At 39.3% G+C, this 23,043-nt stretch overlaps 2 protein-coding genes across 26 annotated transcripts in view; one reads left to right on the forward strand and one right to left on the reverse strand.

Annotated features, from left to right (window-relative positions):
* Nucleotides 1-11: 11 nt before the first annotated feature.
* NDUFB2 (NADH:ubiquinone oxidoreductase subunit B2) lies at nt 12-8,239 on the forward strand. Its single transcript, XM_081534346.1, has 3 exons — nt 12-161; nt 4,262-4,406; nt 5,673-8,239. The coding sequence occupies exons 1-3, from the start codon at nt 55-57 to the stop codon at nt 5,745-5,747; spliced, it is 327 nt and encodes a 108-aa protein (XP_081390472.1). The 5' UTR covers nt 12-54; the 3' UTR covers nt 5,748-8,239.
* Nucleotides 7,763-23,043, reverse strand: part of BRAF (B-Raf proto-oncogene, serine/threonine kinase) — a 180,857-nt gene continuing 165,576 nt past the window's right edge. For 15 of the 25 annotated variants that reach the window (XR_014066800.1, XM_081534340.1, XM_081534336.1 and 12 more), the window contains one exon: nt 18,510-19,870. Coding sequence is in view for 18 of the 25 variants with exons in the window: in XM_081534338.1 (XP_081390464.1) it covers nt 19,811-19,870 (60 nt within the window). In the remaining 7 variants the exon portion in view is untranslated. Of the gene's footprint in view, nt 11,521-18,509; nt 19,871-23,043 lie in introns of those variants that run through there. The other 10 variants (XR_014066798.1, XR_014066796.1, XR_014066799.1 and 7 more) reach the window with 4 other exon arrangements.

Raw genomic sequence — 23,043 nt, forward strand, 5'->3', positions numbered from 1 at the left:
CCAGCGGAAGTGACGTGAAGCGGCTGTGCGGCCTGGGCAACGGCAGGGCTGACGATGGCTGGCATGTCGGCTCTGAAGCGACTGGCGCCTTTCACCCATGTTGGAGGCCGCCTCTTCAGAGGCCGCTGCGCGCGGGCGGCTGGAGCCGGTGGCGTCCGTCGGTGAGTATTGCCTGGGGCTGGGGCTTTGCCCGCTTCTAGCGGAAGGCATTAGCCTTCCGAACGCCCTCACCTTGACGCCGAGCAGCAGGGGCCGATCCTGGTCTGCGGCGGCCTCCACCCCTGAGGCATGCTGGAACTTGTAGTCTGACGGCGAGACGCCGGGGCCCGTGAAGCCGATAGAGGTGTGTATCTGACGGTCCCGGCCCCAGAGGGAGGCTTCCCCCGGGAAGCTGACCAGTTGAACGTGGAGACAGTCAGAGCTAATCTGGAAGCAAGGACAGGAGCTGAGGAGGCGAGGGCGTCAGGCAGAGGAAATCACCTGTACAGGGTAGTTTGAAGCGGCAAGGTGAGGCCAGAGGTGAGGCCGGAGACCTCGGGTCTAGGGAAAGAATGGTAGAGGCTCCTTATGCGTGGCTGTGCCCTAGCTTCCCTGGTGGCTCAGACAGTGAAGGATCAGCCCGCAATGCGGGAGACCCGAGTTCGATCCCTGGATCAAGAGGATTCCCCCGGAGAAGGGAATGGCAACCCACTCTAGTATTCTTGCCTGGAGAATCCTCTGGACAGAGGAGCCTGGCGGGCTACGGTCCATGGGGGTCACAAAGACTCGGACACGACTGCCCGACTAAGACACACAGGCCTGCCTGAGAGATTTCCAACAGAGGCGCTGATCGGTCGTTTTAATCAGATGTCACGTGGCCACATTTTAATTCTAAAAAATTACTATGGTTGCAGAGTGGAGAATTAGTGCTCCAAGGCACGAGGGTGGAGTGGGAAAGGGTGGGAAGAGAGCCAAAAGTGGATGCTTGGGCAATGTCAGAAGTTTTTTTTTTTAAAGTATTTTGTAGAACAGTTTTCTGTTTCCAAGAAAAAAAAAATTGAGAGGAAGGTACGGAGATTTCCCATAAATCCCCCAAGCCACACATGCATAGCTTGCTCCATTATCAGCATCCCCCACCTGAGGGTATGTTTGTTACAGTTGATGAGCCTACGTTGAGATATTATTGTCACCCAAAGCCTGTAGTATCCTTTAGAGTTTACCTTTGCAACACCAGAATTTAAGAGAGTGAGCAAAGGCAGAGTCACCCATGATGTAGCGGGAGAAGCCCACTGGAGAGCCCAGTGCTGATGCCAAGGGAGGGCAGGTCTGCCAGAAGCAAGCTGGGAGTGCAGAGACATTCAGTAAGTGCAGGACTGAAAGCAGCACACTGGATTTTTCCAGGTGATGTTCCAAGCCTCTCCAACCATGGTCTACACTTTACTAAGAGGCACTGCAAGATAGTGGTTAAAAGCAGGATTCTGCCCCCAGGCTGTTCAAATCTCACCTCTACGACACTCTTGCTGTATGATCTTGGGAAAGTTTCATGATCTCATAAGAACTGAGTTTTCTCACCGGTTTAACTGGGATAATAATGTTGACTTCCGGGGAAGTAAACGAATAACAAATTTCTGAAGTGTTTTTACAAGAGTTGCTGGTGCCCAGGAAAGACCATACAGGTATTGTATAAATAGCTATTGTTATTAGGGAATTGCTGCTGCTGCTGCTGCTAAGTCATTTCAGTCATGTCCGACTCTGTGCGACCCCATAGACGGCAGCCCACCAGGCTTCACCGTCCCCGGGATTCTCCAGGCAAGAACACTGGAGTGGGTTGCCATTTCCTTCTCCAATGCATGAAAGTGAAAAGTGAAAGTGAAGTCGCTCAGTCGTGTCCGACTCTTAGTGACCCCATGGTCTGCAGCCTACCAGGCTCCTCCGTCCATGGGATTTTCCAGGCAAGAGTACTGGAGTGGGTTGCCATTGAGATCCAGCTAAATGAAAAGAGTGACTTGCTTAAAGCCACGTGTCTGTTATGAATATGGAACTGGGACAGATGTAGGATGGAGAGAAGGAAAAGGCATGTGTGACCTGAGAAGGACAGAGATCGAGAGCCACCAACAACAGCCTTTGAGCCTGCATGGGAAGACGAGGGGGTGTTCCTGTTCGCTGCGGTCTTGCTACTTCCATACCAAGATTTTAATGATTTATTAAAAGTTAAAAAAAAATTAATCTGCTGTCATAGTTTCTATTTGGAGGGTTGTTCAGGCCTATATAGTTTGCCTTAGTGCAGTTAACAACCTCTCTTGGAACATAAAATTAGATGTTTGTGGACTCTTTATATTCTTTAATCATGGCAATCATTATGTCATTCATCCTTTCTCTAATTGCAGTGTTTCAAATCTTCCTTCAAAAAGATTTATACCTTGCAGTCAATGACCCACTTATTTCATAGTTAAAAAACAAGATATCACTCTCATAATAATGAAATGTGGAGAGTTCTGGGAAGGGATCTAAACTATAATTTTCAAAACTTATTTTAAATGAGTTTAACTGATGAGCACTTACTACTAGATTGTATCTAAAATCTATCAAAGAGGAAGCCTGTTGTTAACATATTGAATTCCCACCCCCATGGTTTATTTACATAATGTAGTATCTGTATGCACAGATAGCTCCTGCATAGGTACTGTTAAATAAAATTGGCATACAGAAACAGTGTGATAAATTCAGGGTGTAAAGTAGTGATGCTTGACAGAAGCTTTTAAAAGTAACATGTCGTGCAGAGGGTTATTGGTGCCTCAAACAATAAATGTACATGGAAGCGCTTTGCAGTCTGTAAAGTTCCATACAAATGTAATATCATATTCTCAGTAAAAAATTAGTACTATACATTGGTAAAAGATTACCTAAAAACTAATTAAAGTTTAGAAGTTGGCTTTAATAAATGTTTGAAAGAAAAAAAGTAATATATGGTCACTGTAAAAAAAGGATACATACTTACATGAATACACACATGCATGCAGAAAGAATAAAACCCATTTCTGATACCATACATAGCTAATTACTATTAATATTTTTTTATATAGAATTTTTCAAATAAGAGTGTTGGATAGATCTTTACATAAATATGGAATTAATGTTGTTTGTGGGCAGTATTTAAGAGCTTGGGGTTTGCCACCAAACAATAATACTCCAGTGTCCTCATTTGTAAACATTGATAACCATAGATCTATCTCATCAAGTTGTTTTGAAAATTAAATGATAATGTATAAAGTGCTTGGTGTGGTGTCTGACAGGTGATAAGACACTCTGTAAATAATAACTGTTAGTAATCTTTTAGAGTAGAAGAGAATAAAAAGGGTACTAGGTAATATGTATCAAGAACCATGGAAGTATTAATGTTCACAAAACTGTAGTGCATTTTGAAGTGATTTTACTGAAGTTTTTGTACAGATACTCATTTCTATGTCAAACAAAAGGGAACATTGTTTTATAAGCTGATTCTTACCTGGAATGAAATTTGTGAACACGTTTTATGTAGAAACTTTCTTTGAAATTTCTATATCCATTTCTATGTAATAGTATATGTATAGCTGCTGAAAAGGACTTGAAAGTAGCCCCATTAAGTACAACTTACATTATTTACATTAGATTCAAGCTATAATAATTATAATCCAACAAAATAAAATGAAGGGAGCCCTATGGATGATATCCCACACCTTGTCAACAGTATCTAAATGAAAAAACAAAAACCAGAAAAACTTGCTCAAACTTACTGTTTAAGTCTGTTTGCTTTGTTCAGTGTTGTTGGCTTATTAAAAAGGATCTAAGTTCTCTTTTCCATAAAGTGGTCTTTTAATAAAGATTGTATTACTAATACAGCAGAGGACATAATTTGTCTTTGAAACAGATGGCTCTCTAGAACAAAATTAATTTGCTGATTTGTTTCTCTGGATAAGCTAGTGACCTACTGCAGATTCACGATCCCTTAACAACTGTGTGGGGCCAGTACCCTGCTAATCAGCACGTTCATATCTGGTGTAAAATGTATGGATATTCACTCAGTGAACATCATAATTAGCCCCTCGTCAGTTCAGGCCAGTTTTTGCTGCTGCACACGTTTACAGCACGCTTATGCAAGTGGAGTATTTTGAGGGACCATGGAGCATTATCCTTCTGTTTTTTTGCGGAGGAGGAAGGAAAGGTTTAGTTTCTGGCTGTAACTCATAGAGTTTTGGATGAGCTCAAAGAGCAAGCTGCCTCACACGTCCGTTTTGTTGTGTAGGGCTGGCGGCGGTGCGCACATCGAGCCCCGGTACAGACAGTTCCCGCAGCTGACCAGATCCCAGGTGATCCAGGCCGAGTTCTTCAGCGCGACCATGTGGTTCTGGATTCTCTGGCGCTTCTGGCACGACTCAGATGCTGTGCTGGTAAGTGCAGGAGAGTCGGCCCCGTCCTTCGTTGGGTGTGGGGAGGGAAGATCTGTTTATAGCTTAGATTGTTTTTCTTTTTGTAGCCTGTTTTTCTATCTGGAGGTATGTTGTCCATGTATATGCAGGGATCCTTTTATTTTAGGAAACATTATCATCTCTGACCTTTTCCACTCAAGGATGTGCACGTAGGTACTGCGTGTCTTACGGTTGCCAATTGGTGGCCATATCTGGAAGGGAGACTACAGAAGCTAATTCGCTTACCTTCTAAGCTGGGTAGGGGGTGATTGGCAGGTTAAGTTTCACCCTTAAATGCCTTTAAATGATACGTGTCATCTAGTCTGTTCAGAGGCCCAAGGCAGCCAGGTTGAGGTGGAATGGATGTGAGCTAATTTGTCTGAAGCAGGGAAATTAATTACTGGTGACTTTCTAACATGTAACTGGCCTCAAATGAGCTTTTAATCACATTTGCACAGATGCCATTCTCTAGGAAATTACACTTTTAGGCCATTGAAATCCATGCTTATTGCTCCAGAATACTTTGAATTTCAGTAAATTTAGTTATTTTTTTTTTAAGGATAGGGAAAAATCTTATATTTACACAGTGAGTTCTGGAAGCATCAGGTTGATTAGTGCCCCACTTCTCTCAATTTCTGTGCCCTCGTCCCCCAGAAAGAAGCTGCCTGGTGTCTGTGAACTGGCAGCGCACAGACACCTTTGTGTCCCTGTGGTCAGCTGTCAGGTCTGCGTGCGGCTGGCTGGCAGGAGACGATGACATGCCCTAGATCAGGATCAAAGAGGAGTCAGTCCACCCGAGGCTCCCAGGTCTCCCAGCAGGAACGATAGGACAGTTTGAGACACTATGTTTTGTCAGGGATTCAAGACAACACTGTTGTCAAGGGATTCACAACAATTCAGGGACTGTTGTGATGTGGGGTGTCTTTGAAATCTGTTGTCTCCATTCCCCCTCCCTTCCATCCAAAACTCATACTCAAATGCCGGCTCAGGCGGAAGCTCCAAAATGGCCAAGCTTCTCAAATTCAGGCCGCGGCACGTTCTGAACAGATTGAAGAATAGTTGGACCATCAGATAGTTGAAGTGCAATAGAATTTGCTCCTGGGGTATATCAAGGATTGTTTATTATTTAAATCACTTTTCCTCCCCCCAAGATTTCTTTTAAAATTTAATCAACTGTATCTAGTATAGATTATTAATAGTTTTGTGAAGTATAGATTCTTGAACTTTTTTTTAATTGGTTGTCCTTAGGGTCACTTTCCTTATCCCGACCCTTCCCAGTGGACGGATGAGGAATTGGGTATCCCTCCGGATGATGAAGACTGAAAACGGAGGCTCAGCTCTTGCCAAATGGGTGCACCCCATGTTTCTTGTTATGTTTAACATTTGTCTGTAAACATGTTTTGACTTTGCACCTATGATGGTTCTGAAGAAACAGTGCATTTTATAACAGCATAAAGAATAATTAACACATCACGTCTAATTTCTGCTTTTCCTATTTTCACATTTGCTGTCATTCTGTCCCCTCTTCCCCCTACATACTTTTAGTCTCATCTTCCTTTTCCTTTTATGTTTTAAAAAATTATTTTTTCTTAAGCTGTGTTACAGTTTAGGGTCCCATTTGTCTGTCTATTGATCAAAGACTTTTTAAGCACCAGCTCTGCTGGACAAGATAGATAGGGAGCTTGTTTGTAGTTGCAAAAATAGTTCTAATGAAAAATTTGAGCATATGGGAATGTTACATATTAGAATTGTGTGGAAATTAACTCTTTCAACAGTAAAAGGTTATGGCCCTTTCATTTTCCAGATCAGGAGTTTTTTCTTTCAAAAGGAAGATACTGGGAGGAATTCTTTTCCTCACAGATCCTTTAGGGATTAAGAGATTGTCATTTAACATGTTTTTAAATTAATCATTGCATGGATAATAGACCTAAAATAAAGCCCAACCTTTTAAAGCTTTTAAAAGAAAGCACAGGAGACTATCTTAATAATCTTAAGGCAGACAAAAAACTTTTGGAGAAAAAACAAAAGCACTGATTAAAAAAACAATAAATTTTATTTAGCCTCATCAAAAATTTCTGCTATCAAAAGATACCATTAAGGAATGAAATATATAAGCCACTATTTGGAAAAAATATAGCATCTATATCCAACAAAGGGCTTGTATCTGGTATATGTGCTGCTGCTGCTGCTGCTAAGTCGCTTCAGTCATGTCCGACTCGGTGCGACCCCACAGACAGCTGCCCACCAGGCTCCCCCGTCCCTGGGATTCTCCAGGCAAGAACACTGGAGTGGGTTGCCATTTCCTTCTCCAATGCATGAAAGTGAAAAGTGAAAGTGAAGTTGCTCAGTCATGTCCGACTCAGCGACCCCATGGACTGCAGCCCACCAGGCTCCTCCATCCATGGGATTTTCCAGGCAAGAGTATTGGAGTGGGTTGCCATTGCCTTCTCCATGGTATATGTAAAGAACCCCGTAATCATAAATTAGATTGAACAATCCAATTGAAAAATGGGCCAAAGCCTTGAGCAGATACTTCACAAAAGAAGATACATGAATGGCCAATAATCACATGAAAAAAGGCTCTTAATGTCTTTAATCACCAGGGAAATGCAAATTAAAGCCACAGTAAGATCTTTTGTACTCACTAGGATGGCTAAAATAGGACTGACAACTTTAAATGTTAGTGACAGTTTGGAGCAACTAGCAATATTTGCTAGTAAGAGTGTAAAACTGTACAATGATTTTGTAGAATTGTTTGGCAGTTTCTAATAAAGTTAAACATGTATATCCTAGGATTCAGCAACTGTATTCCTAGGATTTACTCAAGAGAAATGAAAACTATATGTCCATAAAAGACATGTACAAAATTTTTCATAATATCTCCAAACTAGACCTAATTGTACATCAATGAGAGAATGGATAAACATATTACAGTATATTCATTCAACTGAATAATAATTCAGCAGTTAAAAACAAGCTATAAGACAAGATCATTTAGATGAATCTCAGAGTCATCATATTAAGCAAAAGGAGTGAACGTCACTTAAAAGTGCATAATGAATGATTCCATTCATATGAAGTCTACAAACTGGGGAAACTGTAGAGATAGGGTGGGGGTTATGTGGGTGAATACAGTTGTCAAAATTCATTGAATTAAACCTTTAGTATCTGCACATTTTTAATTACACCTCCATAAAAATGTAAAAAACATAAAAATTAACCATTGCACATTAATAATTGCCATCATTCAAAATACCTTGGAAATTGTTTTAAAGAATAGGAAGCATTAAGTGACAGTTAAGTGTTCCTGTTTAATCAGACTACTAGTATTGCTGTTATTTTAATTAGAAGTAGTTTATTGACATGAAAATTACAGTAGTTTTGAGTCTGTGGGGGTAGGGGGTGGGGGCAAACAGTTAAGCTGTTTTACAGCTTGTTCTGGGTCTGGCTTTGCTCTGGACCAGGCAGAGGTCCCCGTCCTCACCAGGCTTCTTTGTTTCTCCAGTGTGAATAGGTCTGCAGCACTAGCCTCTCCTATCTTCTCATATATTTTCCAATATTCCTGCACACAGTCATTAATATTTTAATGATTAGACCGTAAGCCTGTTGAGAAAGCAAGGTGATCTGACTCCTCTGCAAGGCCACTCACATGACTGATGCTCAGTGAATGCTTGAATAATTGAATGAACAAGAGCGATGGATTAGAAGCTTTCCAACTTTTGTTTCCCTCTAGGAGCCAGGTGAGAATTTCAAGAAATTAAGGACATCATATTGTGTATTAAAGTTGTAAATTAAAGTGTGTTGGTCAAGAATGAGGAACTGAGTTATGGATATTTCTGATGATGACAGCCACCCTTTATGGATGATTTCCTGTGCACTGAACTGCTGTGCCAACTGCTTATAGCCCTTTCGGTGGATCTTCTTGGGTACCCCATGGTATAGATGATCAGTGAGGACATCAACGTTCAAGGAAATGAAGTAACCTTGCTTAGGGTCACACACTGCTGAGTGAATGACATTAGGTCTGACCCCATGCATAACAGCAGTGCCATACTACCTACCTGCTTAGCTGTCTCAGCCACATGTACATTGACAGTTTATGTGAAGATCTTGCCATTTCTCTACTGCTAGTGTTTTCTTGCCCAAAGTATACAGAGGTTAGAGGTCGGTGCAGTCCATCTCATGTTTATGTATCTCTTGTGGGCTGGACATTGTGGTGAGTCACCATTTGTGGAACTCTTAAGACATGTTTCTAACTAGGAATTCTTAGGGCCAGAAGAATGCAAGATAAGGGTGAAATAGGATAATGCAGTTTTTCAAAAGTTTGTTTCATAGTACTTTTCAACTTTCTTTAGTATCATAGTTCTAAGAGGAAGTAGGACAGAATTTTCTTCTATCTACAGATAAAAATAGGCACTCGAATAGCTTAAGGACTGGAGAAGGCAATGGCACCCCACTCCAGTACTCTTGCCTGGAAAATCCCATGGAAGGAGGGTTTTCCGTCCATGGGGTCGCTAAGAGTCGGACACGACTGAGCGACTTCACTTTCACTTTCATGCATTGGAGAAGGAAATGGCAACCCACTCCAGTGTTCTTGCCTGGAGAATCCCAGGGATGGGGGAGCCTGGTGGGCTGCCATCTGTGGGGTCGCACACAGTCAGACACGACTGAAGCAACTTAGCAGTAGCAGCTGCAGCTTAAGGAGTTGCCCAGAAGCATAGCTGTTAACATTTTTATGTTTTTGATTACCTAGGTGTTGGGACTGCCATGCTAAACAAGAGAGATGAGAACTCAGACTTCAGCAAGGACAGACAGACAAGTAGTTGCTGTAAAGGCAGTTATACTGGGAGCTAGCTGGGTCTGTGCTGATACTTCTTGGTGGACAGAAGGCATCTGAGCTGAAACCTGACACGTAGCAGGAACCAGTTGTGTGGGGTCTGAAGGAAGAGTGCCACAGGGACAAGGAAGGGCAAGGACCAAGGTCTAGGGTGGGACCAGGGTCACCATGTTTAAGGTTCTGTCCAGTGGGCAGGGAGGAGAGGGTGGGACTAGATAAGGTCAGGCAGTGAGAAAGCTCACAAGCTTTAAGCAGGGGATGGTTCAGTTTGAGTTCCTAGTTCCTAGGCTTTCACTCACCCTTTGGTTCTCCCCAATGGTCAGAGTGGGCACAATGGCAGCAAAAGCGGAAGCAAGTGAAACAGTTTTTCACCCTCCCCACTGTCAGCTCCAGCAGTCCTGAGCCTGGTGCACAGGTGCTGGACACTCTTGGTTTTGTGTTTACTCACCTGTGTAGGAGTGTGCTGTCTCACCTGATAAATATTTATGGTCTTTAAAAGACCATCAGATTCCTATGTGCTTCTTAGGTCTCATTTTTTGTGGTTTTCCACTGCTGCTCCTCCCCCCATCAATAGTTGTTTGGGAAAGAATACAGTCTGTAACAGTGAACTCAAGTAGGATAACTCCATTAGCTTTTTTCCTGAGAAATCAATCAGAATTGCTTGACTTGAATTAAAGACTACTTTAAAACTAGCTGTCTTTTAAAATCAGCCAATGTGGCCTCCACATACTGAATCCTCTTTTCCATACCCTAGCTGTGAAATCAGTTTGTGCTGATGCAAAAATTGTCCCAGCCAGCCTACTCTCAAAGGAACAAACCTCTTACTCTTCTCATATTCTTTCCATTTTAGAGATGAGTAAGTTGAACTTCCTTTGTGGCTCAGCTGGTAAAGAATCTGCCTGCAATGCAGGAGACCTGGGTTCGATCCCTGGGTTGGGAAGATCCCCTGGAGAAAGGAAAGGCTACCCACTCCAGTATTCTGGCCTGGAGAATTCCATGGACTGTATAGTCCACGGGGTCAAAAAGAGTAGGACACAACCGAGTGACCTGTACATCCAACTTTAACTTCTAAGTTGAACTGTAGAGCGGTTAGGTAACTTCCCCAAGTTTCAACAGTTAGAGAACTAAGGTTCAAATCCTGGTTGTTTGGCTGTAGGTCTGAGTGAGGTAGATAGTGTAAAGCTTTGTGATCATGACCTACCTACTCTTAAATCATTTTATGTTGTGACCTAGAGTGTGTGTGTTATGTGTATACATGTATACATACATATATAATAGAAAAGTTTTATGCAAACTTACCTGTTATATTTTCTTTTTTATTCCATTCTACATTTAAACAAATGGTTGATTGAGACTGATTTTACTACCCACTAATGGGTTTCAACCTGCAGTTGGAAAACTGGCACAGTGAAGAACTCAGGCCCTGGAGCCAGACTTGCTGGGTCTGACTCCTAGCTCTGGTCATTTATTTATGGAGTGCCTGCTGGGAGTTTGGGCAGATTACTTGTTTGAACTTTGCTTCAATGCCCTCATTTGTAAAATGGATTAAGTAAATTCAATGAATTTGCACATAAGCCCTCAGAACTACATCTGGCAGGAAGGAAATACCCTAAATGGAAGCAGATGTTATTTCCAAACCATTGGGTCTAAACTAAGTTTATAGTGACACTTGAGTCCTAGTTTGATTTTTATAAATAAGCCTCCATATGGAGACAAACTGTAAACATATTTCAGCAGATGCAGAGTCACCCCTCTCCTCTGCCTAAAGCAAGACAGACATTTAGGATGGCTTTTTCTTCCTAGTGAGTGGCTAAAAGAACAAAGTTAGTTTTAGGCTGTGGCCTGGTAGATGGAGAGATGTACCTTCATAAATGGAAAGGAAGGCAGTGAAAGAATTGATAGCAACAGAAAATATCAAGTGTCAAAATTTAACACACGTGTGAGTTTACCCAGTTTCCTATGGAAACTTGAGTGTAAATAACACAACTGATTACCTAATAAAGTTGTGAGGCACGGAGGTACTGTGGAAGGAATGCTTGTGCGTCTTCTGGGAACTACAGATGTCCTCTTGGTCCCACCTGCCTCTGGAACTAGTCTGTGGAAGAGGCAGACCCCGGTGCCTGTTGCCACCATCTCATCAGGAGCCTCAGAGGACAGCAGTGCATAGTGGCGGAAACGGGTGCTGTCTGAGCTGGTACTGGCCTGCCTCAGTACTTGGCCTTTACCTTCTATCTCCTGCATGAGCAGTGGGCTTGTTGACTGGAGAAGACAGAAGAGCAAGTGGAATATGCAAGTGGCATAATCTCCTTTTCTAGCTACAAATTCTTTAAGAGTTCTTTTGGCAAGTCTAGGAGAACTACATAGCCTAGATAGTAGGCTCAAATTTTATCAAACCCCTGATAAAATTTCAGAAAAGCTAGTATGGTATGCTTCTTTATAATAATAGAATTTTATCACAATAATTAAAGGATTTATAATTCTGGACTAGATTTTAAGGAAAACTACTTAGAACAATGCATTAAGAAGTGAATCCACAATTACACTCCATCATGTATGAAAGGTTATTTAAAAGTGAGTTTCTGTTATGTGGTATTACAGAATTACATTTTCCAGAGGAGAGAACTGCAGTTCAGAGAAAGTACTTGTCTCACTAGCATTTTATTATTCATTTGGAGGGGCACAAAGGTCAGAAACCAGATTCCTCAAACATGCGCCTGAAGACTTTTCTGTTTATACTGTTCTCAGACACAGGGTTTCCTGGTGAAGTTTTAGAATTATTTATCTCTCTTCTGGAAACTTTGCCTGGTAATATCACATAGCGTTGATGATACTCTAGGTGTCTTTCAAACTTCATGAGATTAAATGTATAAAGTCAAGGTAGCCAGCATTAAAATGGGAAGTATAAAACATGAATGCATAGTTTCAAATACATATATTTCTGTCTACAGTCTGTGTTCCTATAGAAAATATATCTTTGGAAGTTGTGTCAAAAAGCTGAAAGACACCATTCACAGTTCAGAAGAGGGAACTTCTCCAGACAGACTACTACTTATACGACTCAATTATAGCACACTCTTCAGCTGAGCCCCTGGAGGGGGACAGTCATATCACACCATCACACAGTACTTGAGGATCATCACCAACATCAGACAAAAACTGTCACTTCTACAAGAGGGTAACGGGTGCAATGTACCAAGTATTTATCTTGACAACTTAACTTTAAATGTATTTCTCATATAAATACCTTCTGCCCACCAAGCAGTAATCGAAATATATATAAAATTTCATTAGATATGAAACAATATACACTTCTCAAGTCCCTCCGCTGTCTGAAAGAACTGTCAAAACCCTACTTCCATTACTGAATGTGACAGCGCTAGAAAAATAATTGTCTTGATAAAGACTTCTCCATGCAGTCAATCTTTATTATAGCGGTATTCGCATATTCACATCAAGCACATAGAACTTGTTTTGCCTTTTATATAGTACAGAGTTTTTAAATAACTTTACACAAATAAATTTCAATCTGAATTTCAGCTATCTTTTTTATTTAATTCTCCATGCGTTCTATCCAAACTGAACAATATTTTCCATTGTACAAATTTACATGAGAAAAAACTCCAAAGTACAAATGAAAGGACCTGAGCAGGAAAGAGAACCCAAGAAGTATCAAGAAGTGGGGATGGGTAAAAATTGAAAAAAAAAGAAAAGATTCAAGCAAACATTGAGGATTAAGGGACAAGGAGACATCATCCATTTGACTGAAAATAAATGTCTTTTTTATGAATTGAAAAATAAGCTTTAAAAATAGTTACTCCTTTGTAATTTTTGCAAAGCAGGTACAGAGAGGTCTGTGGACAATTAAAAACCATCTTTTCACTGGGAACACTCCAGACTCCATGAAAACCTTTTCAATGCTTAAGCAGAACTGAAGTGAACAAAACCCAAACCTTTGGCAGCAAGAGAGGAGAGGAATGTGAATGTGAATCGCCATAAGGTTTGGTGTAAACCAGGGCCATTAACTTGCTGCAGTTAAAACATGAAGGAGTTCCCTTTCCTCTCTCTTACAGAAGAATTGTCCTCAAACTAAGAAATAAGTGAAAAGGTGGGGAGGCAGGATTTCCTTTTTCTTGGTACAAACCAAAGAGCAATCATAACTAATAAATAGAATTCAAAGGGATATATGTCAAACAGTTAATTTCAATCTCATGGTTGTACACTCGTTTTAGAAGAAACAGTAATTGCTGAGCAAGGAAAAGGGTTAGAGTGTGTACAACCAATGAACGAGCTACGTCACTGTGATAGTCCTTCAAATCAGGCGATACGAAGGCCAAGCTGAGACTATGACCTGTGGCGTGGCCTAAGGAAACACAGAGGACCCAACAAGTGCATTTTCAAATGAAGGAGGGAAAATTTATAGCATACACACACACATACACACATCCCTGTATGTAAACTAACATAACATGAAGATAAATAAGACATAAAGTTTAGCCATTTATGTTGGTAACTAACATGAATAAAAAGGCATATGTTTATATAGCTGGTTTTAATCAGCTATGGAACATAGGCAAATGCATTAGGAAGGAATGATTTTTTTAAAAAAACCCGTTCACAGCTTAGAATAAAAAGCACACTTATTGCACTCTTACATTTTATTTCAGGTAATTACAGTTTATTTCCCACCCTCACATCAATTTTTCCCTACCCCTAGACTTTTTCCCATACCTTCCCCCCTCCCATTTTGGTCCATTTTGTCTGCATTTGTGCCTAGTCTGTGAGCTCTGTTGCTTATGCTAGTCTGAGGTTTCTTCCTATGTGACATATACTGTCAAAACACAAGTAGGTTAAAAAGACTTAACACACAAATGTAACACAGTAATTTTCAAAACAAAGCCAACTGACTAAGCAACTTACTCATAACTCCCATCTCCATTCCTGTAAACAAAACACTTCCTCTGCTCTATTTCTTAAGTGAATTTCATGCCCGATTGCCTACATAGATTCTGCGATGAGAACCAGCCACTTGTGGGTGATGGACAATGTGCTCAGCCTGCCAGAAGAAGCAGATGGTCTGCACATAGCTTTTTTTTTTTCATACCAACATGAATAAACATATTTTAGTTGTTTTCAATGAGTACTTCATAAATCTACAGAAGTCTTAAGAAAAAAAGCATCACAAAAAAACCCCAGATATACTCATTGGCTGTGTCCTCATGCACAACTGCCTACATTGTATCATTGCAATTAGTCAAAACTGCTAAATAAACATTTTAATGAAACTGATTCAGTAATTAATAAAGCTACATTGACACTTAGGTAAAGGGTAAAAAAAAAAAAAGTATTACAAAAACAACAACTGAACTTGTGAATGCCGAAATAAAAGATTCACTCAATCACTTTTTTTGAGGTAGAGACTAACCACCCCTAAGCATTTTAAAATAAACCATGGTTACCTTAAGATTTTAGAACTTAATGTTTCTATCCTCTTCTAGCTTAAAAATACCTGATAGAAACTGCTAATTACCATGACTGGCAAAATTTAGGACTGAAATTCAATTTAAATGTCTTTCCAAATGGAAGTGAAAATTGGTTATCTAAAAACAACAAAACAAAGCTTACTCTCTAGTGTACTGATAAAACAAAAACCTTACCAGTATTTTCAATTTACCAGAGCTAGCAACATGGAACATAAGTACACTGGCCACTTCCTTCTCCTCAGGCCAATATACAATCACGCCGAGATGCTACTGCACTCCTTGGGTGCTCAACAACCTACGGGTGTTAGTAACACACCTTAGCGGAAACGTCTAGAGAACTCGCTGAAGCCTTTGAAGGTGGCGAGGAACCAAGATACAAGAAGCACACCATGGAGTGTGTCCAGTTCATATCCGCCCGCCAGGTCGTTAGCTAGTCTGCTGTCCCCTCAGAGAGGAGCCCCTGGAGAGCCCACCTGGCCCTCAGAGCATTTTTGAACAGCATAAGCAGGACAGTCCCAAGGAACTTGCACAACAAGTCCTAAGTGGCAAGTTTATGTTTCAGTCTCTGGAAACTCAGTGTCTAGTCGGCAGCAGTACTCTGGGAACCAGAAAATCAAATTCTGTCCTGTATCTTAATTTCTCCCTCCTCACTAGTTAATACATACGATTGCTGCCCAGCACACAGTACTTCAGCCCCAAACTACAGCAATTTAAAATGTCCATCACACATTTCTGTTATATAAAAGTTCCATGCTTTGAAGAACCTATGGGAGTAGAAAAAGTTTCTCTAGAAATGTCACTGAATTGTGATTTCAACCTATTTGCTCTATGTGATAAATATATCTGACTATACTAGGGATTATGTACTTTAAAAAAATAGTTTTGTTCACTGAAAATTTACCTGTGTTTTCTCTCATTTTTTAAATGTGATTTTGGCTATAAACTCTTTAGTGCATTTATCTTTGCAGTCTAAATTGCACGCTAAAAAATATTAACACAGCTGGGTTAGACCAGGGTGGCTGCTCTCTTCACAAATCACTGATTTCTGCTAAAATTTTAGCTTTTTTTTTTTTTTTTTATTGCATCATGAAGGCACAGTAAGATCATTTGGCAAATTGTCAAGGTATTTTTCTAGCGCCTTACCTACACCATTTCAATGTATGACCTGCAAGCTATTTGCTGTTTATACTCATAGTAAACTTGCCATGTCTGGCTATGGTTTGAGTGTTTGGTTTGTTTTGCTTTTTAATAGCCTAATAGTTGGAATCACTAGTTTCAAAGTGCTGATATTCTAGCACTCACAATGCCAGTTTGGACAAAGAAGAGCATCTTGAAAAATGGGTCATCATTCTACCCTCTTAACTGGGCAGTCTCTCAACAGGAAAATCTGTGCATGTGATGAAGCTATGGCTAACTCATTATGAAGATGTACTGTCTTGCTAAAAGGCTACCAAAAATTAAAATTATATCAGTCAAGTGTTACCATTAACTATTTAATTTCATGCAACTGATTTAAGGTTAAGATTCTGATACGTACCCCTAAAACAAATTCTGGCACCACTTTCAACAACATTCAGATACTCTGAGCTACATTTTTCAGTATTACTGCTTAAGTGTATAATGCCCTTTAGGACAAAAGGAGAGTGCTCAAATACAAGTGTACATAAAAGTTAAAATCTTAGATCATCTTCATGTTCTAGAGCTCCTGACTTTTCATATTTTAAAATAAATAACTATTCATTACCTCATTCTGAGGAGGTAGTTTTTGAAGAGGTCACCTGAACCCTGCAATGTGTTTCAAACTAAAGCTAAATGAGGTGTGCACAAGGCTGGAGAGGTGAATGTACAGGAAGGGCAGGTGAGATCTGAGGAGGGGCGTGCAGCAGTTCTAAAATTGCCTGATGAGGAAAAGATAACATTGTGTGATAAAGAGCTGTGACTGCATCAAATGACAATCTAGGAAATATTTACAAAGTTTCAGGTTGACAGTGCTAAAGTCTTGAATTCTTTATTACTACACAATGCTCTTTGCCAACAGTGACATAAATATAACATCTATCCTAAACTATATGGGATTTTATCTGCTAGCGTGCCCCAGCATGTCCTACCATATCTCAAATGCAATTGAGGACTGGATGTTAAGGAACCAGAATTTGACAGCTAGACAGAATCCTCTTTTAAGGTGCACATAAGTACAAATGATCACATTGTATTTTCTATTCACAAATCCCTTTTATAAATTGCTTTTTGGTCAATATTATTTCAGTGGTAAAAGTTTAGATCCTAGACTAATTTAATGATGAAAAAGTCCATCAGTAATACTACGTATTTTAAAATAATCTTTTTATGGCTGCTCTGAGATTTTTCAAAAGGCGTAACCTTTCCTTATATACACTACAGAAGGCACTGCAGCCGCAGCCGCCTTACAGGAAAGACATTAAGTACAGCCTCACAAGCTCGTCAGGGAAGCAGTCACATACTATCCACGCAAACTACTCATAAAGTGCTCTGCACAACAAAGAGTTCTTCCTTGTATTTTCTTAGGAGCTCAACACGCCTATCTGTAGTCTAAGCATCAAAAAAAAAAAAAAAGGCATACAAAACTCAGAGCAAATTCCTTTTCCATCTTATTTGTAAACTAGAGAAAAAAGAATTTGATGGAGAAAAGGAAGAAAAAGGAAAGCTAAAATTTTGTTATTTTTTGAGGGCACTATACAAATCTCTCAATGCCCTAAGCCTGGCTTCTGGGCACAGATTCATTTGAGAACAAATCCATTTCCCTTTTTCAAATCAGACAGCAATCTATTCTAAAACAGAAAGGGAAGAAGAAAAGTGTTATCACTTTGAATTTTGAAAATGCCAACGCTAAGCTTCCTCCATAACCAGCTCTTCCTGGGCAGCCCCTGCCTGGCTGAGGGAGGGGGCCCTGCCTGAGAGCTCCTGGCTCTTCTCAGTCTCGGAAAAGGTAACACAAGCATGTTCATGTTCAAAACCATCTATGGGGACAAATTTAAAAAGAAAAATAGACACTGCTTTTAAAAGAGAGAGCCAGCATTATGCACACAGATGCTTTCCAAATCAGCATGAATCCATTTTTACAATTTCTGAATTTTGTAGGATCTTGCTCTACTCACCAAAGACTTAAGAACTCATTGCTTTTCAAACTCATTAATAACTTCGAGGATTATTTTCCACTTTACTGGGACAATTTTTACAAATCCATAGAATTTTCATCCTCTGAATGTAGGTATTGTAGCAAAAATAATGTAATGGCAGTAAGCTTTAGTAGGCTGAAAGATGTGGGGCAATTTACAATTTGAAAACTTTAAATAATTTCTGATTCCCTGATTTATTTTATAGGTTCTGCCTAATATCGTTCAGGTCCTTTACTACATAGCTTGACTGGGCTGGGTACATTTGGTTTGATTTACATTCCTAAATCTTGATAAGAGAGTCTAGATTCATGATAAGGGAGGTATTGGCCAGGAACACATCCAGAGTCACTTTCTTTGCTGCTACTGTGATTTACGCCACACTTTAGTGAAGGCTAAGGGAAGTTATGATTAGGTTATATTCTCCATTTATAAAGATAAAGAACAAGGTTCTTAATTTTTCCACAGCAGTTCTTTACTGATGTTAATCTTTACACATCCTCCCTCAGTCCCAATACACCTAAAATTGCTCTATTCTCTGCCTGGAGAACTCAGTTGCCAAATTAACCAACCTTTTGAAGATCAGGCTTGGGAAAAAAGGAAGGAGGAGAATGAATGAAGACACCACCATTTTTATTTGAGGTTGCATATTCTAGATAAAAGACTAGGAAGAAGATGTAGGACGTAGTGTAGGAGTAAGTTGGAAGAAATAGAGATATTAGTAAAGATGTTAGTGTGGATCCAGCAAGTACCATTAATTTAAAAATTATAAATATTTGTCATTAGGCTAAGACTCCCCATATATTTAGGTAGAGAAAAGGTAATGATCTTTCTTTAAAAGCTGCTTATGTAACAAAAATACAATTTTCCAGGATATATAATTCTAGTGGGAAGTAATATTATTTTATTCCAATTCAATCTGAAAATTTTTTTTAATAAAAATATAATAGAAGAAACTCAGAAATTAAAACTTGTACCTTACATTTAAATTACATAAATGTCTCACATTCAAAACTGTTATCAAGCAGTTTTGTAGGCTTTTAATTAGATACAGGCATTTTATGCCCTGGACAAAGCAGCCACATAAGTACTTGGTGACTGACTGGAAGAGCTTAGGAGGAAGATATCAATTGTATTTTCCTGAGAACTTGCTACATGGTGGAGAAAAAAAAATCCCCAAACACTCGTCTTCATTGCTGGACCCAATGGGAAAAGAAGGTGATGCGTGCCGCTTCTGGCCGGCCTGCCAGGCAGGGACCCACGTGTGCAAGGAAGCCAAGGCCAGAGCCCCAGCAGCCCAGGAAAAAGATGCAGCATTCCCTTTCCTCCACACCCAAACCGACCTCCTCACCTCTCACCCTCCTTTTAAATAAAGTAGCTTCATTTTGGTAAAAATTTGTCAAGGACTGAACATGCACCACACAGGAAGGGCATGCTGCATTTTTGTTCCATCCCTCAGAAATGAACCGGTGGTGGCTAGGGGAAAGGGTTCCACAACACAATCCCAGAACAGGAAAGAGAACGAGGCTTGGTGATTGCAACTGCCCCATCAGATGATCAGCCACATATTGATCTGGTGGTTAGAAGGGCAAAGTTGACTGGCAGACTTCCCAGAGCAAATCTCCCAAGCTGTAGCAGCGGTTTCTTTCCATCATGCCTGACCATCAAAAGGTCAGAACTCAGGGTCTCTCCTCTTTCTTCCTGGGAGTGGGCAGACTTGTGTATACGTGGTATTTGTGTTGAAGAAGAAACACTGGCAGCAGAGAATTCTGGTTCCTAAAACATTCTTCCCTCTTTTGTTGGATGGGAAATCTCCTTCTGTTCCACACCAGCTTATGCACTGAAAATTTTTATCTTTAAAAAGAGTTGAGGAACAGAACTGTGTTTTGATGTTAACAAATTGTACGAACACAAGACTTAAGAAATGAGAGTAGATGCTGTCATGATGGTGTGGCTACTTGAAGGCTGCAAATTCTCCTGTAGAGGGAGGACAAGAGCTAATTTTAAAAAAGTTATCTCAAATAACCTAGAGATGCAGAAAAGCCTCGTTGAAACCTCACTGAAAGGTGACTAGCTATATATTACAGATCTAGCAACGACAAAAGCAAAAATGGCCGAAATCATGAAAGAAGACAGCTATGTAGTACATAATACTACATTAAGTCTGCAGATAATCCCCCAGTTGGGTTTTACATGCTATGATTCGAACCAAGCTATAAACAGTTCAAATGAACAAAATTTCTCAGAAACCAACAGTAAAATAATAAGGTTGATTTGTAGAATACTTTCCCCCCAAATTATCAACTCATTTTATTATAATAAATGCAACTATTAGGAAGGAAGAAGCAGAAATTAATCTCCTTTTGTAAAAGATAAAATTCACAGGTCAAATAATATGTCCACATTACACATTTGACTGAAGGAAAGAAAATTCAGACCTCTCCCATTTGTAGTTCATTTCACCTTTTAAACTACCCCAAAATTACATATAGGCACATGTCAATGAACATCATTCTCAGCATACAAATTTTAAACCGCAAAGACCCTCTGAGGTACTCTTTTAAGCTTAATGAATTTGGGGGCTTCAAGACATTATTTTTCACCTACTATTTTGTCCATACCTTCTACTCGAAACTAGAGATAGGTTCCTCTTATTAATTACACCCTAGTTCATTTCTGGGAATTGGTTAGTAACTGACAACTGTCACAATTTAGTCAGCCTTAACATCATTTTTCAGTAACAGCAGCTTCTGATAAGGATCCAAGCAATCACTTATATGAATACACTATTTAAATGAGGAATAATCTACCCGGTTTTAGATTGTTACTGATTTCAACTGGTAACTAGAGAACACTGGCATGTCCCAACAAACAACAGATTGCTAATGACTGGCTGACAGAATCCTCAGATTGTATGCTGATAATATTAGCAACTACTCTAGTGTCTATTATAGTATACCAAGTGACTCCCTGAATACTTTATACACATTTGCACTGCATCTGAGCCTCATAACAACTCTATGAAGCGGCTGCTATTACTTCTTAATTTACTGGAGTTAATTTACTTAAAGATGGGGTTTAAAGTGGTTAAGTAACTTGTCCAAAATTTCACAGCCAGAAAATGGCAGACCTGGAATGCATAGCTAGGCACTGAATCTAAAGTCGAAGGTCTTAACAATGAACATACCCCTAAACAATTTTCAATAATGAATAATCTGTTTTTCCATTCTGAATACAACTACTAACTGGAACTGCAGACAGTGATATTGTTTCTTTCAAGGATTCCTTTTAACAAACAATTAACCAAGGTATTATAAGTCAAAAGATCAAGGAAGGGTAAAAGATTTATTACCTCATATTTAGAGTTAAAAGAGCTGGGGAGTTTGGCACTGATTGGGAAAAAAAGCCAAATTACTAAAACCTTGGAGAGCAAAACATTGAAAGTACAACTGCAGGAGGCTACTATGTAAACAGGGACTCTAGAAATATATAAACATCCTTACTACCTTTGCTTATGGCTTTAAGGTTGCTATTTTTTTTCAGAAGTATACATATCTTAAAAGTAATTTTCAACGGTCTTATGAGCAGTCACCATATCCAGCAGAATCTAAAACTCCTTAAAGGAAGCCAATGTGAAAACAGGATTTGCTTAACAGAAAACTTTATAAATAAACATGGCTAGAATTCATCTATTAAGAGACTATCAGAAAATGATAAACTCTAAGCTCAACTGTATATACCATGTTAAAAATAACTTAAAAAAAAACCCCAGATGTTTCCTACTCATTATTACAATTTGAACAGCATTCTACTTGACAAACTTAAATATTAGCCTTAAAAATAAAACGACACAACCCCCGCAAAGCACAAAATCTTACTAACAAACTTCAAATCAAATAACAAGAAAGCAAAGTAAAGATCATGCTACCAGAATCTATCGCTTCTAATGGAATAGTTGTTGATTTCATCATCAGACTTTAGGTTGGGGGTGGAGGGTATGGTGGGGCGGGGGATGACAAAAAGAACTCATAGTTTAGGAATTTCTCTGGTGGTCCAGTGGTTAAGACTTCACCTTTCAATGCAGCGGGTGTGAGTTTGGTCCCTGGTTGGGGAGCTAAGATACCATATGCCTCTTGGCCAAAAAACCAAACATTAAAAAAAACAAGAGCTCATAGTTTAGGTATCAATAAAAGTCTTTCTACATGTCTCTGAAATCACAGACAATTTAAGAAAAAGTAGAGGTAACAGATAACAGATATGATTTTGGAAAAACAAACCTTTTTGCTTGCTTATTCCTTCTTGCATATCAGGAAATCTCTAAATCCCACCTTCTACTGTATTTTATTTGATGTAAGAGCCAAATCTGCTTCTGTGAAGTTATTTAAAATGAAACATCTAGATACTCTGACTTTTTAAAAAATCTCAGTATATTAATTTAATTATTAACCAAAAATCAATCAGAGGTCAAAATGAAACTTTTTAAAAACCTCTTTTCTGGTTGAGAATAACCTAAGCTCTATTTTCCATTTGATTTTATTTAGGAAAAGGGCAGAGAACACTTGGGAAGACCCCAAGATTTCAGACACTTCAAATATCAAGTATTTGTTTATCTGAAAGCTAAGGACTTTACTAACTAGTTTTAAGATGTTACTAAGTAATCACCCTTAATTCGAGAGTTAAATGTATTTCAGTGACTGTTACACATATAATTTGATAAAAATTCCTTAAATATAAAATAGTCTAGGAAAAATCTAATGTTATTTTCTACACAAATAAATCCCTGTTTTAGATGTAGAGGGGCTGTCATTTGAAACGAGAATAAGTCCCATTCCTTCTTTGTGGTGACCTTTCAGGCAGTTTAAAAAAAATGAGGAACATTCTGGCACTGACACACTGAACTTTTTAAAATTCTTAGAGAAATAATCACAAAAAAGGTACTATAGAAATGCTCAATACTTCTCAAATAAGACTATAACTGACAAAATGTTTTTGTCATGAAATATTTTCATAATACTTTAAAAAAAGGGTAGATGATTTCCTTACATTTAGACTGATCCACTTGGCAGAAAGGCCATATAAGCTACTGTGTTAAATAGTCACTACTTTAGAAAGAATGAGTTTAACTACTTGCTTAGGATTTAAATGGCTGG

The sequence above is a fragment of the Giraffa tippelskirchi genome, chromosome 10, assembly GCF_054371585.1.
Source record: "Giraffa tippelskirchi isolate mGirTip1 chromosome 10, T2T-mGirTip1v1.2.pri, whole genome shotgun sequence".
Lineage (NCBI taxonomy): Eukaryota > Metazoa > Chordata > Mammalia > Artiodactyla > Giraffidae > Giraffa > Giraffa tippelskirchi.

Coding starts and splice junctions, on each gene's coding strand:
- NDUFB2 (XM_081534346.1), top strand. CDS start 55: ATGGCTGGCATGTCGGCTCTGAAGCGACTGGCGCCTTTCACCCATGTT. Junction 162..4,261: donor GGAGCCGGTGGCGTCCGTCG/GTGAGTATTGCC, acceptor TTTGTTGTGTAG/GGCTGGCGGCGGTGCGCACA. Junction 4,407..5,672: donor ACGACTCAGATGCTGTGCTG/GTAAGTGCAGGA, acceptor GGTTGTCCTTAG/GGTCACTTTCCTTATCCCGA.